Below are 16,917 nucleotides of genomic sequence, written 5' to 3'. Positions count from 1 at the left end.
GCTGTAGAGCCTATCCCCAAGTTGTCAACTGGGCCCAGTACGGACTACCGCCGCGGGGGACTTCTGAGGCACCGGGGCAGTCCCAAACCGACCCTGCTCACTCTCAATGTCATTTGACTCTGAGATCTTTCCATCGGCAGCTGAGACCTTGACATTTTGACAGACGCCCGGTGGAGCTACCTTGCGAGCTAAAGGGGTGATGGGCTATGGATTTCCCTCCTTGACCATCACCTACCCAGCCGGTCTTTGGGCAGACTTTCCTTAGTTTCTCCTGCCGTCTTTTCCATCATCCTCCCCTTCCCCCCTCCTATTTGTCTCTCCTTTCTTTCCTCTCCTTTATTTATTTTTGACGCAATGTGCATTTGTTTTCAGTCTCTATAACAGTGTGTAGCCTAATGTAAAGTGCTCTGATACCAAAGGGTCTAGCCAGCACTATATATAAAACTCATAGCAACGTTCCTCTGAACTTCTGATGGACTTCCGACGAAGCCCTTTGGGCAGTTACTAAAACTGTTTGTACTCACCTCGATGCACGAGCAACATTGAACAATGCCCGGTGACTCGGTCATGTGCAGCTAAAGAGGAGTCTGGCCCTGATTTCACCCCCTCGGCCGTCACCTACCCAGCCGGACATCTGAGATTTTCCTTGTTTTTCCAGTTATGCTCCTCCTCCTCCTCCTGTGACTCTTTGATTTAAGTGATGTACCTATGTAACCTGTAACTCGCTGTAACTCATGTAAAGAGCGGATACCTCCGTGTCTAGCCAGCACTATATAACATTTTAAAATAAATAAAATAACTATGCTTCTTCAACTTCTTCTTGTGCTTCGACTTACCAGACCCAGAGTGCAAAGACTTGGATCAAGAATGGTGGTGGCTCTGCGACCAGTCCCTCGACCTCCTACGCGACTGGGACCTAGAGCGGCACGGAACTGACTGCCGGGCCTCGAGGAGCTTTCGGTACTGCTCCTGCAAATATTTTAGGTTCATGGTCTGGTAGCTGGAGCACGACTTTGGGTCGTGGTCGCGCTCCAGACAGAGGCAAACGCGGTGCGGATCCCTCACCTACATCAGTCGGTTACAGGATCCGCTAGCCTTGAACCTGGGTATCCGTCGTGCACCAGGGGTCAACGGACTCAAAAAACTATGTCGACAAAAATCGAGAAAAAGTCAGTCAAAAAGTGACTGGAGGCAACGCTCTTTCGATCTGCACTTGCTGGTGCGGAAAAAGAAAGAACTGACGTCAGCGTGCGAGGGCGGCGTCTAAGTAGCTACCGCGACGTCATCCCTGCTACCACGACGCTAAATGTGGAGTCGGCCAACGCCACCTTCCAACGTACTGGGGAACTCTGCTGACGAAAAAACTTTCCAGACCCAGTCGGACACCTGGGGGTAATTCTAAAATATGGAATCTATAACGGTTTCTTTCTGATAATCCAGGTTCAGACGCCACATCCCTCAAAAAAGCAGTTCTAGTGCCACTACATAAGAAAGCAGGGATAGATTCCCCCTTAACCAGTTTCCCTGACCCATATCTAGCAAAATGACTTGAGGCACACGTAGCCAGCCATCTGTTCATTCATCGAGGCCTCAGACTTTCTTGGCCTCTGCCAAGCGGAATTCCGGCCTGAACATTCCACGGAAGCAGTGATCCTTTCTGTAGTAGACAACATTTGAAAGGAAGTGGATAGCGGTAATACTCAAGCCCTAGTACTCCTTGACCTGTCGGCGGCATTTGGTACGGTCGACCACGCCCTCCTGGCTGACCGTGTTAAGGCCGCAGGCCTACAGTACACAGCTTTCAACTGGATTGTCTCAATCTTTAGAGACAGATCTCAATGCGTTACACTTCCCCCCCATTTAACTCTTTAGAGGTCCAATTAAATTGTAGGGTACCACATGGCTGTCCTCTTCACTCATCATTTTAATCTTTATATCCGCCCCCTGATTAACTCTCTCAAAAACAGGAAAGTAATTTTTTTTTTTATTATGCCGATGACCTGCAACTGCCGTTTCCAATCAATGATGGCCCTACATCTAGAAAGCAGTTTCAAGAAACTATGCTGTTCATCCAGGACTGGATGACCAGCAATTATCTGAAACTGAACTCTGATAAAACAAAGATTGTAATCACCAAAAATAAGCCTGATCTCAGGAACCCTTCCTTCTGGCTTTTAGATGGGCTCCCCCCCCCCTTTAAAAAGTTGGTAAAAAGCCTTGCCTTTATCATTGATGAGGAGCTATCACTTAAGCAGCAGGTTGGAGCAGTGACGTCTTCCAGCTTTTGTCAACTTTCCCACATTAAGATGAAAACATTTCTCACCACACACGCCTTGGTTCAAGTCATAATGGCTCTAATCATGTCAAGAACTGACAACTCCCTTGGTCTGTGCCTCCCTAAATATATCATGCGTAGGCTCCAGCTGATTCAAAACCAGGCCGCCTAGCTGATATATCACCTGCCCAAATACTGCCATATCGCTCAAGTGACCAAAGATCATGTTCATGTACAAAAGCTTTATTTCGATAAATAAATACCATTAAAGCTGCACAATTTGGATAAAAAAAATACATTAAAGAGGCATACAATACACTTCTTAAAAAGATCATAAAATACATTATATAAAATGTTTAAAAAGAGTTGGTGCAGTGGAGAATAGTCAACGGAGTTAGAATTTTTTAGATATAATAAAAACTTGGTGTGCACCAGTGTAATGACGGAAGGGAGTGGAACAATATAAAACAGAGTCCATTTTCAAAGTTCATGGTTTAGACTTTAAAGTCCTTGCTCTAATGCCCCATGCCCACTTGAGGTATTTGGCAAGGCCAAAAGCATAGAGATCCCGGGAATCTGATTTTAGGATGCGCAAAGCGGCTAGGTGGCTGCCGGTACCCATATTGATGCAGACTGGCTTCAGCCAGCACCTCCTGGTGGCCTTGTAGGCTGGACAGAAGAACATGAAGTGGGCAATTGTCTCAGACAGGGCATCACAACATGGACAAGAAGCGGAGGTTTGGTATGGAGGTAACCACTGCGCAGTCATTTCTCTTAATCGCAGGGTGCCTACCCTAAACTCAAAATATAGAGCTCTGTCGTGTGGCTGCTGGATAAAATCTAGGTAAGGCTCATAGCAGGGGGAAGTCTTGTGCTGCAAAAACTCTTCTGAGAGCCTGCCTAATCTTGTGTTTAGACCTTCATTTTTTGTAACCCACTGCCAGTACAGCCTCTTGACCTCGGCCTTAGGAGGGGCAGAACTGTTCTTCCAATCCTCACTAAGGCCCAAATCACAGAGAAGTTTCTTTACATTAATGAGCCAGGGGATTTTCTGCCACCCATCCATGTCCATGATCTCGCCCAGACCCATTGCATACTTTGATAACTCTCGGGTCCGCCACAGGCGTACCCAGAGCAAGAGTGGGCAGAGTCGTGCCGTATCCCTAATTGAATGGCAGCCTAAATCATATAAAAGGGGCTTGGTGGGAGCCCTCTGGGGGAGCATCATGAGACCCCTTAGGAATTTGTTCTCCGATTGAGTGATTTGGTCTATGTTAGAAAAACCCCACAGTTCAGCACCATAGAGGATTGAACTTACTGCCTGAGGAAAATGAAATTTTGCCTGACCAAGATGCCCCCTACGTATACCCTATGTTACATGTGTGTGCATGTCATCCATGCATTTCCTTGTAGTGGCCTGAATCACTAGGCCTCTGCATTCATGTCCTGCATTAGAATGCCAGTCATCACAGTCTCCCAAACGTTAAGCTAGCATGAAGGCCCATGTATTTGCATTGCATTGTGCACTTTTAAATAAATATCGTAATGAACCCATTTTGTGGTTCAGCTGAGCCACATTCTGAAATAAGGGTTCTTCATGACTCCTGACACACTGAAAGCTGCAGTGACGTCTCCCTGACCTCGCATACTTCTGGCTCAGCTGTAAGAGGCTCAGCAAGAGGCCTGCCAATTCAGTATTATGAATAACAGTTATCTGTCTGCTGTACAGAATCACATTTCAGTCCGGTGAGGAAGGTAAACCGAACCCGTTCGCGAAAGATAGGGCCTAGCCTCTCGGTCTCCATTAAAGTAAATCACAGTACTTGCATTCATAAGAAAGCTCACAGCCCCATGTAATGAACGAAGAAATATATGCCTTTCTGTCTTTTAATGTTGAGCGACCTTTGCTTCAGATAATACATTCCCTGACTCTAGATATCAGTTGTACCAGATGTGCTGGTCGCCCTGACACTAGAGATTTCTCTACTAGACTGAAAGTCAGCTCTCCTCCCAGTTACACGTCAATTGCACGTCATGCTCATGTTGCACACAAGTAGGACAAAGTTCGAGCTGGCCATGCAACTCCTCCTCTAAGTACCCACCCACCTATGACACCTACCTATCACCTACCTATGACTCATCAAAGTACACACCCTCATGCACGCCCACATGCTCTTATCTCATTTTCCGTCTTGCTCTGCCTCGAGCTCCCTATGTACAAGGAGTAAAAAGTATAAATATGATGTTCAGTAAATAAATGTTAGAAGACCCTTCCTGAACCTCAGTGGTGGTGGAACATATTCTCCCATGACTCGAGTTATTGGAATAAAGCCCATTTTAACTCAGATACCACGGACTCTGCCTCTCACTTGATGCATGATAATTGTTAATGCCTAGAAATTATGCCAGGGTAATATTTTATGTACCACATTAATTTGGCGCCCGAACAGGCACAATCCCTTTCCCCACGCGCCGGAGGTGTAGGTCCAGCTTTGCCCCCTTCTACAGCCGTGACGGACTTTTAAAGTGTACACGCCATCGGGATTTCCCGCTACTCCCTCAGGCCCAGGAGGAGGACGGACTGCGACCAGGCATCCATGAGAGGCGGTGAGGAACGCGGATCGTCTCAACCAGAGCCCAACCCGTGAGAGAGCAAGGTCCGAGGTCTCCAGAGGTCCACCTGTTCCAGGGCGCATGCATAGAGGTCCGAGGCCTTCAAGTTTCAAGATTCTGCTTCCCGGTGAGTACCACTATGGGGAATGCATCAAGTTTCAAGACGGGTTCATTTTGTATGAAAACGGTCAAGACGGGTCCACTGTAAAAGGTGGAAACGGTCAAGACGGGTTCACGTTATTCGTGAAAACTGTAAAGACGTGCCTCATTTACATGAGCACTGTCAAGACGGGTCCACGGTAAAACGTGGGCACGGTAAAGACGTGTCTCATTTCTGAGACCGGTATGGTTGTACTGTATTCCAGTGCACAAAGTTTTTCAAGTACATGTTTAGTTCTCTGTATCAGTTCAGATTTTGTGTCTGTTTTAGTGTTACAATGTTTCTTGTATGAATGATTGTCGATTGTTTCAGTTTATTCTCGTGTATTGTGTTTTCATTGAGGTGAAACCAACGCAATAAGTTTCAACATGCCACTGTTTTCAAAATTGCGTCAGAAGGGACCAGGAAAGGCATACTAGAAGAGTCAGTTAACATCCCGCCTAGACACACCTGGTCATTACATGTATAATAAGCATGGATTAGACGCCATTCTGTTTTTTTGATTTATGGGTAGACTATACAAAGTACCTAGAGGAAAAGTATAGATGGCCTGTCTCAGGAACATGGGATTCAGAATGCATTATGGGAGTAGAGGAAGCGCTATGGAAGAGGAAGTCAAGACCCTCTCAGAAAGATGCCATTGAGTTATGGCGCAAAGAGTCACATAGGAAAACAGAACAGACTGGTAGAGAATGCAATGCCGTTGTTACTGGTATTTATCCCGTCCTGTCAGAAGAACTAGCTAAAGTGACCACCTCAGAAAGACCCAGTAGGTCGCGAACGCCACCACCTGTACCCTTTAGAGTATGTAGAATGAAGCCGGCAGCATCTGAAGCGTTCATTTCCTTGTATCTAGACAAGTCCCTTCTGGACTGCGCAAGTGCCTTGTGAGTAACTGGTTGAATTAGTTGTGAATTGCGCTTTGTGCTTAAGACTTGTGAATAGTTTGTTGAGTCTTCTTAAGTGTAGCTCCTTGTAAATACGGTTTATGAAGAGCATGTCATTATTATGACTTGTTGAGTTTCTTGTGAATATGGCTTGTGAATAGCGCCATGTGGTTATGTTTTGTGCAGAGTATGTTATCATTACGTTAGGCAGGAGAGAGCTGGATCTCTTTCAAGTGCTTGGAAAAATGTTTTGAAGATGTGCGTACGTGTTACGTGATAACATGGAGAGATGAGTTCATGACTTTCCCATGTACTGCAGTCATTGGGGAATGATTGTGCTTCAGCTGCCAAAGGGTTAATATCTTGTATTGAGAAGGCAGTATTTGTTTTAACATGCTGTTTAACATGCATGGTTACGTGAGCTGACACTAAAAGTCAGTGAGTGTGTAGATGAATGAAGGTTTATTTAACTTTTTCATTGGTTGCTGGGTCTGCCTATGTGCTTTGACAGCTTGCAGACTGAATGGTAACGTCTTGCATGGAGAGTAAAGAAGTGTATTTGTAAGGGTTTGCCTTGGAACACTTGATTTAATGTGTTTGACTCAGAGGTCGGTGGTTGTAAATAAACCAGTCGGATTGAGATAAGGGTTTGCAGTTGAGAAGAAAATATAAAACAGACCCATCATAGAATGTGCTTTTAATTAGTGTAATGCAACCGTGTGTTTTTTTTTTTTTTTAATAAGGATGTTTTTACAAAATATTCATTATTATTTTTCCCAATGCAAGCTGCCCTTTAGAATAGCGTAGTGACAGTTAATCCACTCAATTAGAAAACATGGCTTTTTGAAAAATGATAAATCTGGCCTTTTAATAGGTAGAATAGAAGAGAATGTGTTTTTCGACCTTGAAGTGGCCTGGCTCCCAGGAAAAGATATCTTGTAAAGGGAGGGCTTTTCCCTCTTGGAGCAGTGCCTGTCTTGTTATTATTGGCCATAACCCAATTCTTTCCGCGATCCCTTTGTTTATGTAAAGGGAGGGCTACTCCTCCGACTGACACTAGCTTCCTTCGCATGTAGAGGGTGGAGGCTTGCATTCCAACCAAGCTCACTCTTTAAGAAACTTGGCAGACGCTTGACTCTTTCAATGAGCTCAGCGTTGGCAGCGACCCAATTTCAGAGAAGCAGAGAAGAGTGAGAGGCTTGTCTCCTACTTGTTATGTTTGACACTGAGCCAGCTCCTGGCTCTGAGGGGAGGGGTAGGTGAGCAAGGAGTGAGTTCGTAGCGAAGTTACCTCCCCAGCCCCTCTGACTTGTGTACAAAAAGTTGCTCTTCCTTACAGCCAGCACTGAAAGCTTCATTGACTTCAGATAAGTCACGCTTGCAAATGAATAGTTTGTCCCTCAGTAGTGTAAACAGAATAATTGACAGGAGTTTTGCTCTTGCAAAGAGTTCAGCATCTGGCAGTCATTCAATTTTAGATCACAGTGAGGCCCGGCTTGGAGTTGATTCAAAACTACGAGCGCGACCATCTTTCTAGAGGGAGGGGCTGCTTCTCAAAGGAGTGAGGAGTAGCGAGGCTCCAGCCCTTCTGTCTATGCTAGAATAATTTGGTTTTTATTCAAATACATTTAGAGAACATATTGTAGGTAGTATGGTCATACTATTCCCAAGATTTAGAGTGGGATTTTTTTATAAACTGCAGAGCTTTTGGAAAGAGGTTTCCCCAAAATAAAAATTGTGCTTTTGAATTGAAAATTCATTTTTATTTATTTATTTTTATATAATTTCATTTTTGCTAGATTGATGACAATGAGCCCTAGTATTTACAGTCAAGCATTAAAGAGACGGCTAGACAGTATTCACATGCCTGCCAACACAGCACTGATTCAGTACGTAGACGACATCCTGATTACAGCACGCTCAGTGAAAGAATGCGAAAATGCATCACTGACAGTTCTACATTTTCTGGCTGACAAAGGGGCACAAGGCCCCAATGCAATTCTGTGAAAAGCAAGTGGTTTGCAAGGACACTTGCTTTCCAAGGATGGTAGACAGCTAACACAAGCACGTATACAGCTCATTGCTAACCTTTCACAGCCCAAGACACAAAAGGAAGTACGTGCCTTTATTGGCCTCACTTCTTACTGTAGGCAATGGATTCCCCAGTATGCCTTTCTAGCCAAACCACTCATACAATTGACAACAAAGGAGGCAGCCATTTTGACTGTCCTCCCTTGGACACAAGAACACACCTTGGCATTTGAGGAATTAAAGAGCATTATGTCAAGCGCCAGTTTTAGCGACTCCATGTTACAGCAGAAAAACGTCATGCTTTTTGTAACTGAACAAGATGGAACAGCGTTATCTGTCCTCACACAAGACAAGATCAAAACACAAGCCATGTGCTTATTTTTCCAGTACACTGGATCCAGTGGCCCAGGCTCTGCCTGCGTGCCTGAAATCAGTTGCAGCAACAGCCCTAGCCATAAGACAAAGTGACTCAATAGTGCTAGGACACCCTCTGACAGTACAGGTTCCACATGCAGTGGAGGTTCTCTTAAACAGGACTCAGACACAACACTTGACTGTAGCGAGACTGACAGGATATGAACTGACATTATTTCAGCCACACAGAGATCAGACGCTGTAATATTCTGAATCCTGCAACACTTCTGCCCTCAAGTACAGTAAATGCACCACCACATGACTCTGCGGAAGTTATGAATATAGTGACGAAACCAAGACAAGACCTGACTGATATTGCACTTCCAGACCCAGACCTAACGCTCTATGTAGATGGATCATGCATGAGAACGAGTGCAGGAGAGTTAGTAGCAGCCTATGCTGTGACCACTGCTACTGAAGTCATAGAGACACAGAAAATAGACACACTGTCAGCACAAGCAGCAGAGCTCATCGCTCTGACACAAGCCTGCATAAGAGCCAAGCACTTGAAAGTAAACATTTATACTGACTCACAATACGCTTTTGGCGTTGTTCATGATTTCGGGGTACTATGGAGGGTGAGAGGTTTCTTGACCTCCCATGGGACCAAAATCCAGCATGGCCAGCTTATCCAAGCCCTGTTAGAAGCCATACATTTACCTACAGCCATTTCTATCCTGAAGTGCAAAGCTCACACTAAAGTTACAGACACCATTTCCCAGGGTAATGTCCTGGCAGACCGAACAGCCCAGACACCAACAGACACGACAAAGACCGAGGTACCATTACTGACAACATGTATGACAGTCAGGGATCCTACACATGATGTACTCGACATACAGACACATGCCACCACAGATGAGATAAAGAAGTGGACTGAACAAGGAGGGGTCCAGACTGACCATGGTTTAACAAGTGCGTGCAGCAGCAAAACAGAAAGTACGAACATGTATGATCTGTTGCCAGTTCAATCCAGGTAAAGGCATTCCGGTGGAACAAGGCGGATTTCATCCTCCTGACCACCCTTTTGAGGTTCTCCAGATGGATTATATCCAAATGGACAGATGTAAAGTATGTCTTAGTAGTAGTGTGTGCACTATCTAGATGGACAGAAGCATATCCAGTTCCAGATTACACTGCTGTGACAACAGCCAGGCAATTGGTGCGCGAGTTCTTCCCCAGATATTGCCCCGTGTCATCTATTCAGATAACGGGCAGCCATTTTCTTCTGAATTAATGAAACAAGTGTCTCTTCTGTTAGGTTATACCTGGAAGTTCCATTGTGTCCGACACCCAGAAGCAGCAGGCCTTGTAGAAAGACATAATCAGACAATTAAGACAAAAATTGCCAAGATCTGTGCAGAAAAAGGCGTGGATTGGATGGTAGCCTTGCCGGTTGCCCTCTTTTACATGCGTATGGTAGCTCATTCCAGAACAGGCCTATCTCCTTATGAAGTAGTTTTCGGTAGACCGCCAAATATGTGGGGTACGCCTATGCCTAGAAGAAAATTACTGATGTTGACAGTAACATGCTGACAGATTACCTGGCTTCCTTGATGTCTGCACTACTCTCTTGTTGTTCACAGGTTGCTGCCGCCTTCCCTGACAACACCCAGGTCAAGGAACATGCCATAGTACCAGGAGACTATATTCTTGTGAGGAACTTTGACCGATCAAGCCCCCTTGAGCCACCTTGGAAGACGCCGAAACCACGAGGACCGCAGTGAAGGTGGAGGGACGCAAGGGGTGGATTCATCTTCAGCATTGCAAAAAGTACTCTGGAACTTTGATAGACAATAAGGACCATACAGACTTTGCGCCGCTTGCGCCTCCTGCGCCGCCTTTGCTAGAAAAGACTCCACAGCAGGAGTATAGGTCCAAGTTAAGATCTAGTAAGTCAGACGTAGTTTAATTGTTTAAGCCCACCCGGTGGTGAATCGGTTAGACTAGATTTCTGACATGTATAAGATCACATATGAAAATAGTAAAAAGAGCGAAAAGAAAGCAAAATACTGCAAGCTATTACGCAGTAGATGTATAGTTACTTTGATCATTCTTTTTATTATGTGCATTGTTATAATCTGTGTCAGTTTATTACTACATGTTTTCTTTCCTATTTCCCAACATATACACTCTTCCAGTAACAGCACCGCAGAACATACATTTAGTGAACTGCCACCTCATGAACTGTCATATCGACTAGCACTACGTAACAATACATTCATTCGTATGTTGCACCATTCTCACCAGACCAGCAATGCAACTGATTGCTGGGTATGTGGCCAACTGCCACCCTATCAAGAAACAAAGGGAGGTCTGCCTTTCTATTCTCTACCGTTCTCACACAATGGTTCATGCGGAGCATGGTTTGCTCTAATGACCTCAATAGATAGAAAGTACATAGCTTATCCAGGTGGCTGGATATATGGAAACTTGAATAAAGTAATGAATGAAGCATGTTTTCCAGACAAAGACGGGTTTCCCCAAAGGAAAGGCACTGATCTAGAAAATGAAGAGTACGAGCAGGGAAATGCATCCGTTAATTTTATAATGTTAAATGTTCAGCACAAGCAAAATACAGGTCTACCGTTTATTTCAGTCCTACCAACAAAAGGTGATTTATGTGTTAGTAAGAAAGGCTCAGTACATATGGGACACAGCGAGTGTAAAGTTGTAGTAGAATTTAATGATAAAGGACTTTCTTCTTTCAAAACATCACGCCATACCCATTTCATTTGCGGTCAGACAGCCTATGTACATCTGCCCTTAGACTGGGGTGGGACTTGTTATATAGCATTCTTATTGCCACCTGTATTCTTGGCCCCATCCCATTATCAAAGAGATTCACGACTAGAACATGTTAGAGTAAGGAGAGAGACAGATTCCGCAGGGATTGATCAGACTGAACCAGCTTGGGAGCAATATACAGATTTCAACAAAGGATTCTTTTTCTTTGTTGGTCCCGTCCAAAATAGTAAACTGATACGCAAATTAACAAGAACTCTTGAAGCAGTAGTGAATGTGACTGCGTCTGCCCTGGCGAACTTGACCCAGGAGCAGTCTGCTATTAGACTTGTCGTTCTTCAAAATCGCCTCGTTCTAGACGTCATCTTGGCGGATAGGGGCGGAGCTTGTAGAGTGATCCGATCTAGTTGTTGCATTTTCATCCCAAATAACGCACCATCTGTGTACGCAGCGATAACAAGGCTCCACAAGATTGCTCATGTCATACATCAAGACCCAGGCACATGGACTTGGTCCAGTTGGCTCTGGGGTGTGATATCTGCTTGGGGATGGAAAGTGTTGTCCTTCCTAGGAATGATCCTACTTATGATATTTGGTTGCTGTCTCTGTCTGCAGTGTGGCCCGGCCATTTGCGGCCTGTGTGCAAATGCCTGTATTCCACATCCAAGTATACAAAGGGTTAAGGACGAACAAATGATGCTGTATGATCAACTATACGGTCTCATGAATATAGATGTATCCTGAAGGGTTAAGTAGGGGACAAGGAGGGAATGAGGAAAATGAAATTTTGCCTGACCAAGATGCCCCCTTCGTATACCCTATGTTACATGTGTGTGCATGTCATCCATGCATTTCCTTGTAGTGGCCTGAATCACTAGGCCTCTGCATTCATGTCCTGCATTAGAATGCCAGTCATCACAGTCTCCCAAACGTTAAGCTAGCACGAAGGCCCATGTATTTGCATTGCATTGTGCACTTTTAAATAAATATCGTAATGAACCCATTTTGTGGTTCAGCTGAGCCACATTCTGAAATAAGGGTTCTTCATGACTCCTGACACACTGAAAGCTGCAGTGACGTCTCCCTGACCTCGCATACTTCTGGCTCAGCTGTAAGAGGCTCAGCAAGAGGCCTGCCAATTCAGTATTATGAATAACAGTTATCTGTCTGCTGTACAGAATCACATTTCAGTCCGGTGAGGAAAGTAAACAGAACCCGTTCGCGAAAGATAGGGCCTAGCCTCTCGGTCTCCATTAAAGTAAATCACTGTACTTGCATTCATAAGAAAGCTCACAGCCCCATGTAATGAACGAAGAAATATATGCCTTTCTGTCTTTTAATGTTGAGCGACCTTTGCTTCAGATAATACATTCCCTGACTCTAGATATCAGTTGTACCAGATGTGCTGGTCGCCCTGACACTAGAGATTTCTCTACTAGACTGAAAGTCAGCTCTCCTCCCAGTTACACGTCAATTGCACGTCATGCTCATGTTGCACACAAGTAGGACAAAGTTCGAGCTGGCCATGCAACTCCTCCTCTAAGTACCCACCCACCTATGACACCTACCTATCACCTACCTATGACTCATCAAAGTACACACCCTCATGCACGCCCACATGCTCTTATCTCATTTTCCGTCTTGCTCTGCCTCGAGCTCCCTATGTACAAGGAGTAAAAAGTATAAATATGATGTTCAGTAAATAAATGTTAGAAGACCCTTCCTAAACCTCAGTGGTGATGGAACATATTCTCTCATGACTCGAGTTATTGGAATGAAGCCCATTTTAACTCAGATACCACAGACTCTGCCTCTCACTTGATGCATGATAATTGTTAATGCCTAGAAATTATGCCAGGGTAATATTTTATTAGGCCTTGGCCTTGTAGATTGTGAGGGCGGGGGCGATTGGTCTGCTCACCGAAGAGGGATGTTCTTTTAGTAATGACCCTACCACCCTTTTATGGGCCATGAGCATTTTCTGGGTGTGTGAAGACCAATTCATTGAATCGGAAATACGAATGCCCAAATAATCAAAGGTGGTTACCCTTTTTTAACTGGACGGTATTTAACACTGGGGGGTTCCTAAAAGTTTTAGATGGATTGAGGGTAAGGAACTTCGTTTTTGTGGTATTAATAGAAAGCCCTCTCATTGTGCAGAAGCGTTGGAAATTGTCAAGGAGGGTCTGACCAAAGATCTCCACTGGCTCCCCGTCATACATAGATCCATGTTTAAAGTAGGTTACATTGTTTTCAAGGCCTTGTATAGGGACAGTTCAGCTTCATAAAATCTCTAATTATCAACTATTCCCCCACTAGAGAACTGAGATCTAATCATCTACACTATCTAGCTATCCCTCTAATTTGAGAGGAAGAGGGCAGGTGGTACTAGGTTCTAAGTAACTACCCACGAGCTTGGAACTTGCTGCCTTTGGAACTCAGGACCACCACTAAATATGCTAAAATCAGACAACTTCTTAAGAACTGGCTCTTCAAGCAAGCCTAAAAATAAATCTTTTGAGACGTGCTGATTCAGTTACATAGTGCTAAGAGACAGTTTGGTGAAATTGAGCTCTAGAAATTGCAGCAACATAACCCCTTTCCATAATGTCAGCATACATAAAATTGTGCCCTGGTACTCAAGCCCTGCAATCACAGTAAAAAATCTCGTTCCAGCAAATCCTTAACACCTTAATGTAAAATCAGTGGCACAATGCAGACTTTTGTGAAATGCTTGACTGACAAGCCATATAAACAATACCTTACCTAACGGGAGAGCAGGAAAGAGAACCCACATTCTTTTTGTACTTTTTTGCAGATTTTCTTTCTAGGAATTGAGGACACACGCTCTCTGCAGACAGCTAAATGTACTTGTAGTCTGACCTACAGATGCTTATCTCAGGTAGGGAGTAATACTACTTTAGAAGAAATCCTTTCAGATATTCATTATAAAGAAATGTTTGCGTTAACATCTTGAAATACTTAAATAGTTCCTCCAATGGCATTTCAAATGTTAGAGTTGAGCATGGGGCAACTGAAGGTAGAGACTATTTTTATTTTTATTTATTTATTTAAAACTTGTAATGCGCGACAGCTACCCGCAGTGGGTTTCCCGGCGCAAGGGATAGACTAAAGAAGAAAAGAAACAACAACACTGCTGAGTATTAGCATCAGGAACTGCAAGGGATTATTAAAAAAGTAAGGTTTTCAGTTTTTTGCGGAAGCAGAGCATGTTCGTCTCAGTCTTCAGGGCAATAGGGAGAGCATTCCAATATTTGGGACCTAGATGAGAGAACGATCTTCCCCCCCTATCTTCACCAGTTTGAATCTGGGGATGACATAATCACAGTTAGCCAAAGATCTTAAGGTACGGCCGGGCCTGTAGGGTTGAACTAAACTCTGGAGGTACAGTGGGGCAGAGCCCTGTTTAATTTTAAAAAGGTAGCATAAGGCTTTAAAATTTGATACGGCTTGAGACCTTGAGCCAATGAAGGTCTCGAAGAGCCTGGGAGGCCTAGGATCTCCTCGGGATGTTGCAGAGGAGTCGGGCTGATGAGTTCTGCACGACCTGTAGTTTATTAATAGTCGCAGCATCCGCACCAAGGTAGAGGACGTTACCATAGTCCAGGCGAGATGTTACTAACGCCTGGACTACGGTTCTCCTGGTGGTGTGAGGCAACATCCAAAGGATTTTCTGGAGTGGTGAAACAGATGGCCGCCACCTTGGTGGCCTGTTGCCTCAGACAGTTTGTCGTCTATGAGGAATCCCAGGTTGCGTACCACCGGGACCGGTTGAGGGATAGGACCCATAGCACTGGGCCAGTGCTGCGGGCCCCAAAGATCTTTATGTTTCCCCAGAATGACAATCTCGGTTTTGTCACCGTTTAGCTTGAGGAGATGCCTCTGCATCCACTCAGCCACTAGTGACAGACCGGTTTTCAAACCAGACACATTGTTGGCTTCAGTGCTGGAGAGGGAAAAGAATTTGCGTGTCATCGGCGTATGAAAAAATGGTCAGCCCGGCATCCTCTGCGATGGTAGCGAGAGGTTTGATGTAAATATTAAACAGTAGCGGGCTGAGAATAGACCCCTGTAGATGTGGCTTGTTCCTTAGAGGGGAAACACAGTGTGAATAGGAATATACTTCTTATATCAGACTACAAAAGCATTTGATTGAGATAGGCAACACTGTTGGATGGGTGCTGAAATGAAAAGTAGGACCAGTGTTTAGGTGCAGTCTGAGGATGAGAGTTCAGAATACCTGTAGTGCTAGAAGTTAGCAGAAGCCATGGAAGAATAAATGGCCAAATAGCCAGTTTATGAATGATGACACCTTTAGGCAGGACTATTTGGCATTAAATGTGCAGAGGACTGAAGCTTCGGAGACGTTCGAAACTATGGCGCCCGGACTAGGTCACAGTAGGTCCATTGCATTAGTACAGATGTGATAGCTTAAGAGCAGAAACTGGTCTATTGGACGATCTGAGACTTCAGTATCAGTTGCACAGATTATGGGAGGAGTTATGTTGCAGATGACGGAAGTGTTTTCCATCACTGGCTCTAGCTGGATGACAGTCCATAAGAAAGTGACGCTGTGTCCTCTGGAAATGCTAGGTGGGAGCTCCAAGTTTTATGACTTCATGTACACATGCCTCACATTTTCCTACTATGGCCTGATTAAAAGTAAATTCAAACTGACTTTGTTGTATATCACAAAGTGTCACTTACCTTTTTTTGTAATCTTATCACAGATGTCCATTTTTTTTCCAAAAGTCCAGCATACTTTTTATCCAACTCTTCATTCTGAAAGGGGAAGACGGATACCAGAATTAAAATATCCAAAAAATCAAATTACATACAGTGCCCATTATACAGTAGGAGCAATCAGTGGCAAGGAGTACCCTCTTTTAAAAGATTTGCATAGCAGATTTATCAAAGTAAAATAAATATCACCATTGCCTGAGATAGTGTGAAACATGCAATTTAAACACCAGCTACTGACAATGGGAGCAAAGGTTTGTCCTTCATGTTGGCCTTCCTGGATTTCCCTTGAGAATACATCCACAGAACTTTTAAAATGCACAGGTGTTAAGTAAATATGCTCGTCTGAAAAATAGATATGCAAAGGTAATATTCGGACACACTGAGAAGGAAACGTGTGCATCCAAGTAAGAGGGTCAGAAGTGCTCGTTGTTTGGTCAACTGTCAACCAACTCACTGCAGAACGGGTCACCTTCAACTTTAGTGAATATGCTACTTACCAGTATGCATCTGTTCTTGGCATGTAGGGCTGCTGACATTCATATCTATTGCATTAGATCGCCGCCTAGTGTTGGGTCCGGATGATTGCACATTGTTGTCCTGGAGAAGTCTTCGAAGTATCACGGGATAGGTGGCTCCTCCCCTGGACTACAGTGCGCATGGGCATCCTCTCCATCCTCAGATTGTTTTTCGCCATTGTGGCAGAGATGGAGTGTAATACAGTGAGTGATGTCCATGCTAAATAGAAATTCTGAATGCTACAGCTGCAACAGGCGCCGGGGAGGAGGGTGGGCGATATGAATGTCAGCAGCCCTCCATGCCAAGAACAGATGCATACTGGTAAGTAGCATATTCGGTTCGAGGCATGTGGGCTGCTGAATTCATATCTATTGCATAGAATACATAGCAGTCCCTCCATTAGCGGCGGCCGCCTGTGCCAGCTGCAGCAGTCTGAAAAAGAGTTTTGAGAACAGCTTGTCCTACAGCTGCCTGCTGTCTAGAGTGTACATCTACGCAGTAGTGTTTCGTAA

General features: G+C 44.5%; 1 protein-coding gene across 4 annotated transcripts in view; it reads right to left on the bottom strand.

Annotated features, from left to right (window-relative positions):
- Window positions 1-16,917, bottom strand: part of PAFAH1B1 (platelet activating factor acetylhydrolase 1b regulatory subunit 1) — a 593,618-nt gene that overhangs the window by 315,730 nt on the left and 260,971 nt on the right. For all 4 annotated transcript variants that reach the window (XM_078679307.1, XM_078679308.1, XM_078679311.1 and 1 more), the window contains one exon: window positions 15,854-15,928. In XM_078679307.1, the coding sequence (XP_078535433.1) occupies window positions 15,854-15,928 (75 nt within the window). The remainder of the gene's footprint in view (window positions 1-15,853; window positions 15,929-16,917) is intronic.

Source organism: Lissotriton helveticus, chromosome 3_1, assembly GCF_964261635.1.
Source record: "Lissotriton helveticus chromosome 3_1, aLisHel1.1, whole genome shotgun sequence".
In the NCBI taxonomy this organism is placed as follows: domain Eukaryota; kingdom Metazoa; phylum Chordata; class Amphibia; order Caudata; family Salamandridae; genus Lissotriton; species Lissotriton helveticus.
The sequence above is the reverse complement of the archived record's forward strand: the minus strand, read 5'-3'. Positions and strand labels throughout refer to the sequence as shown.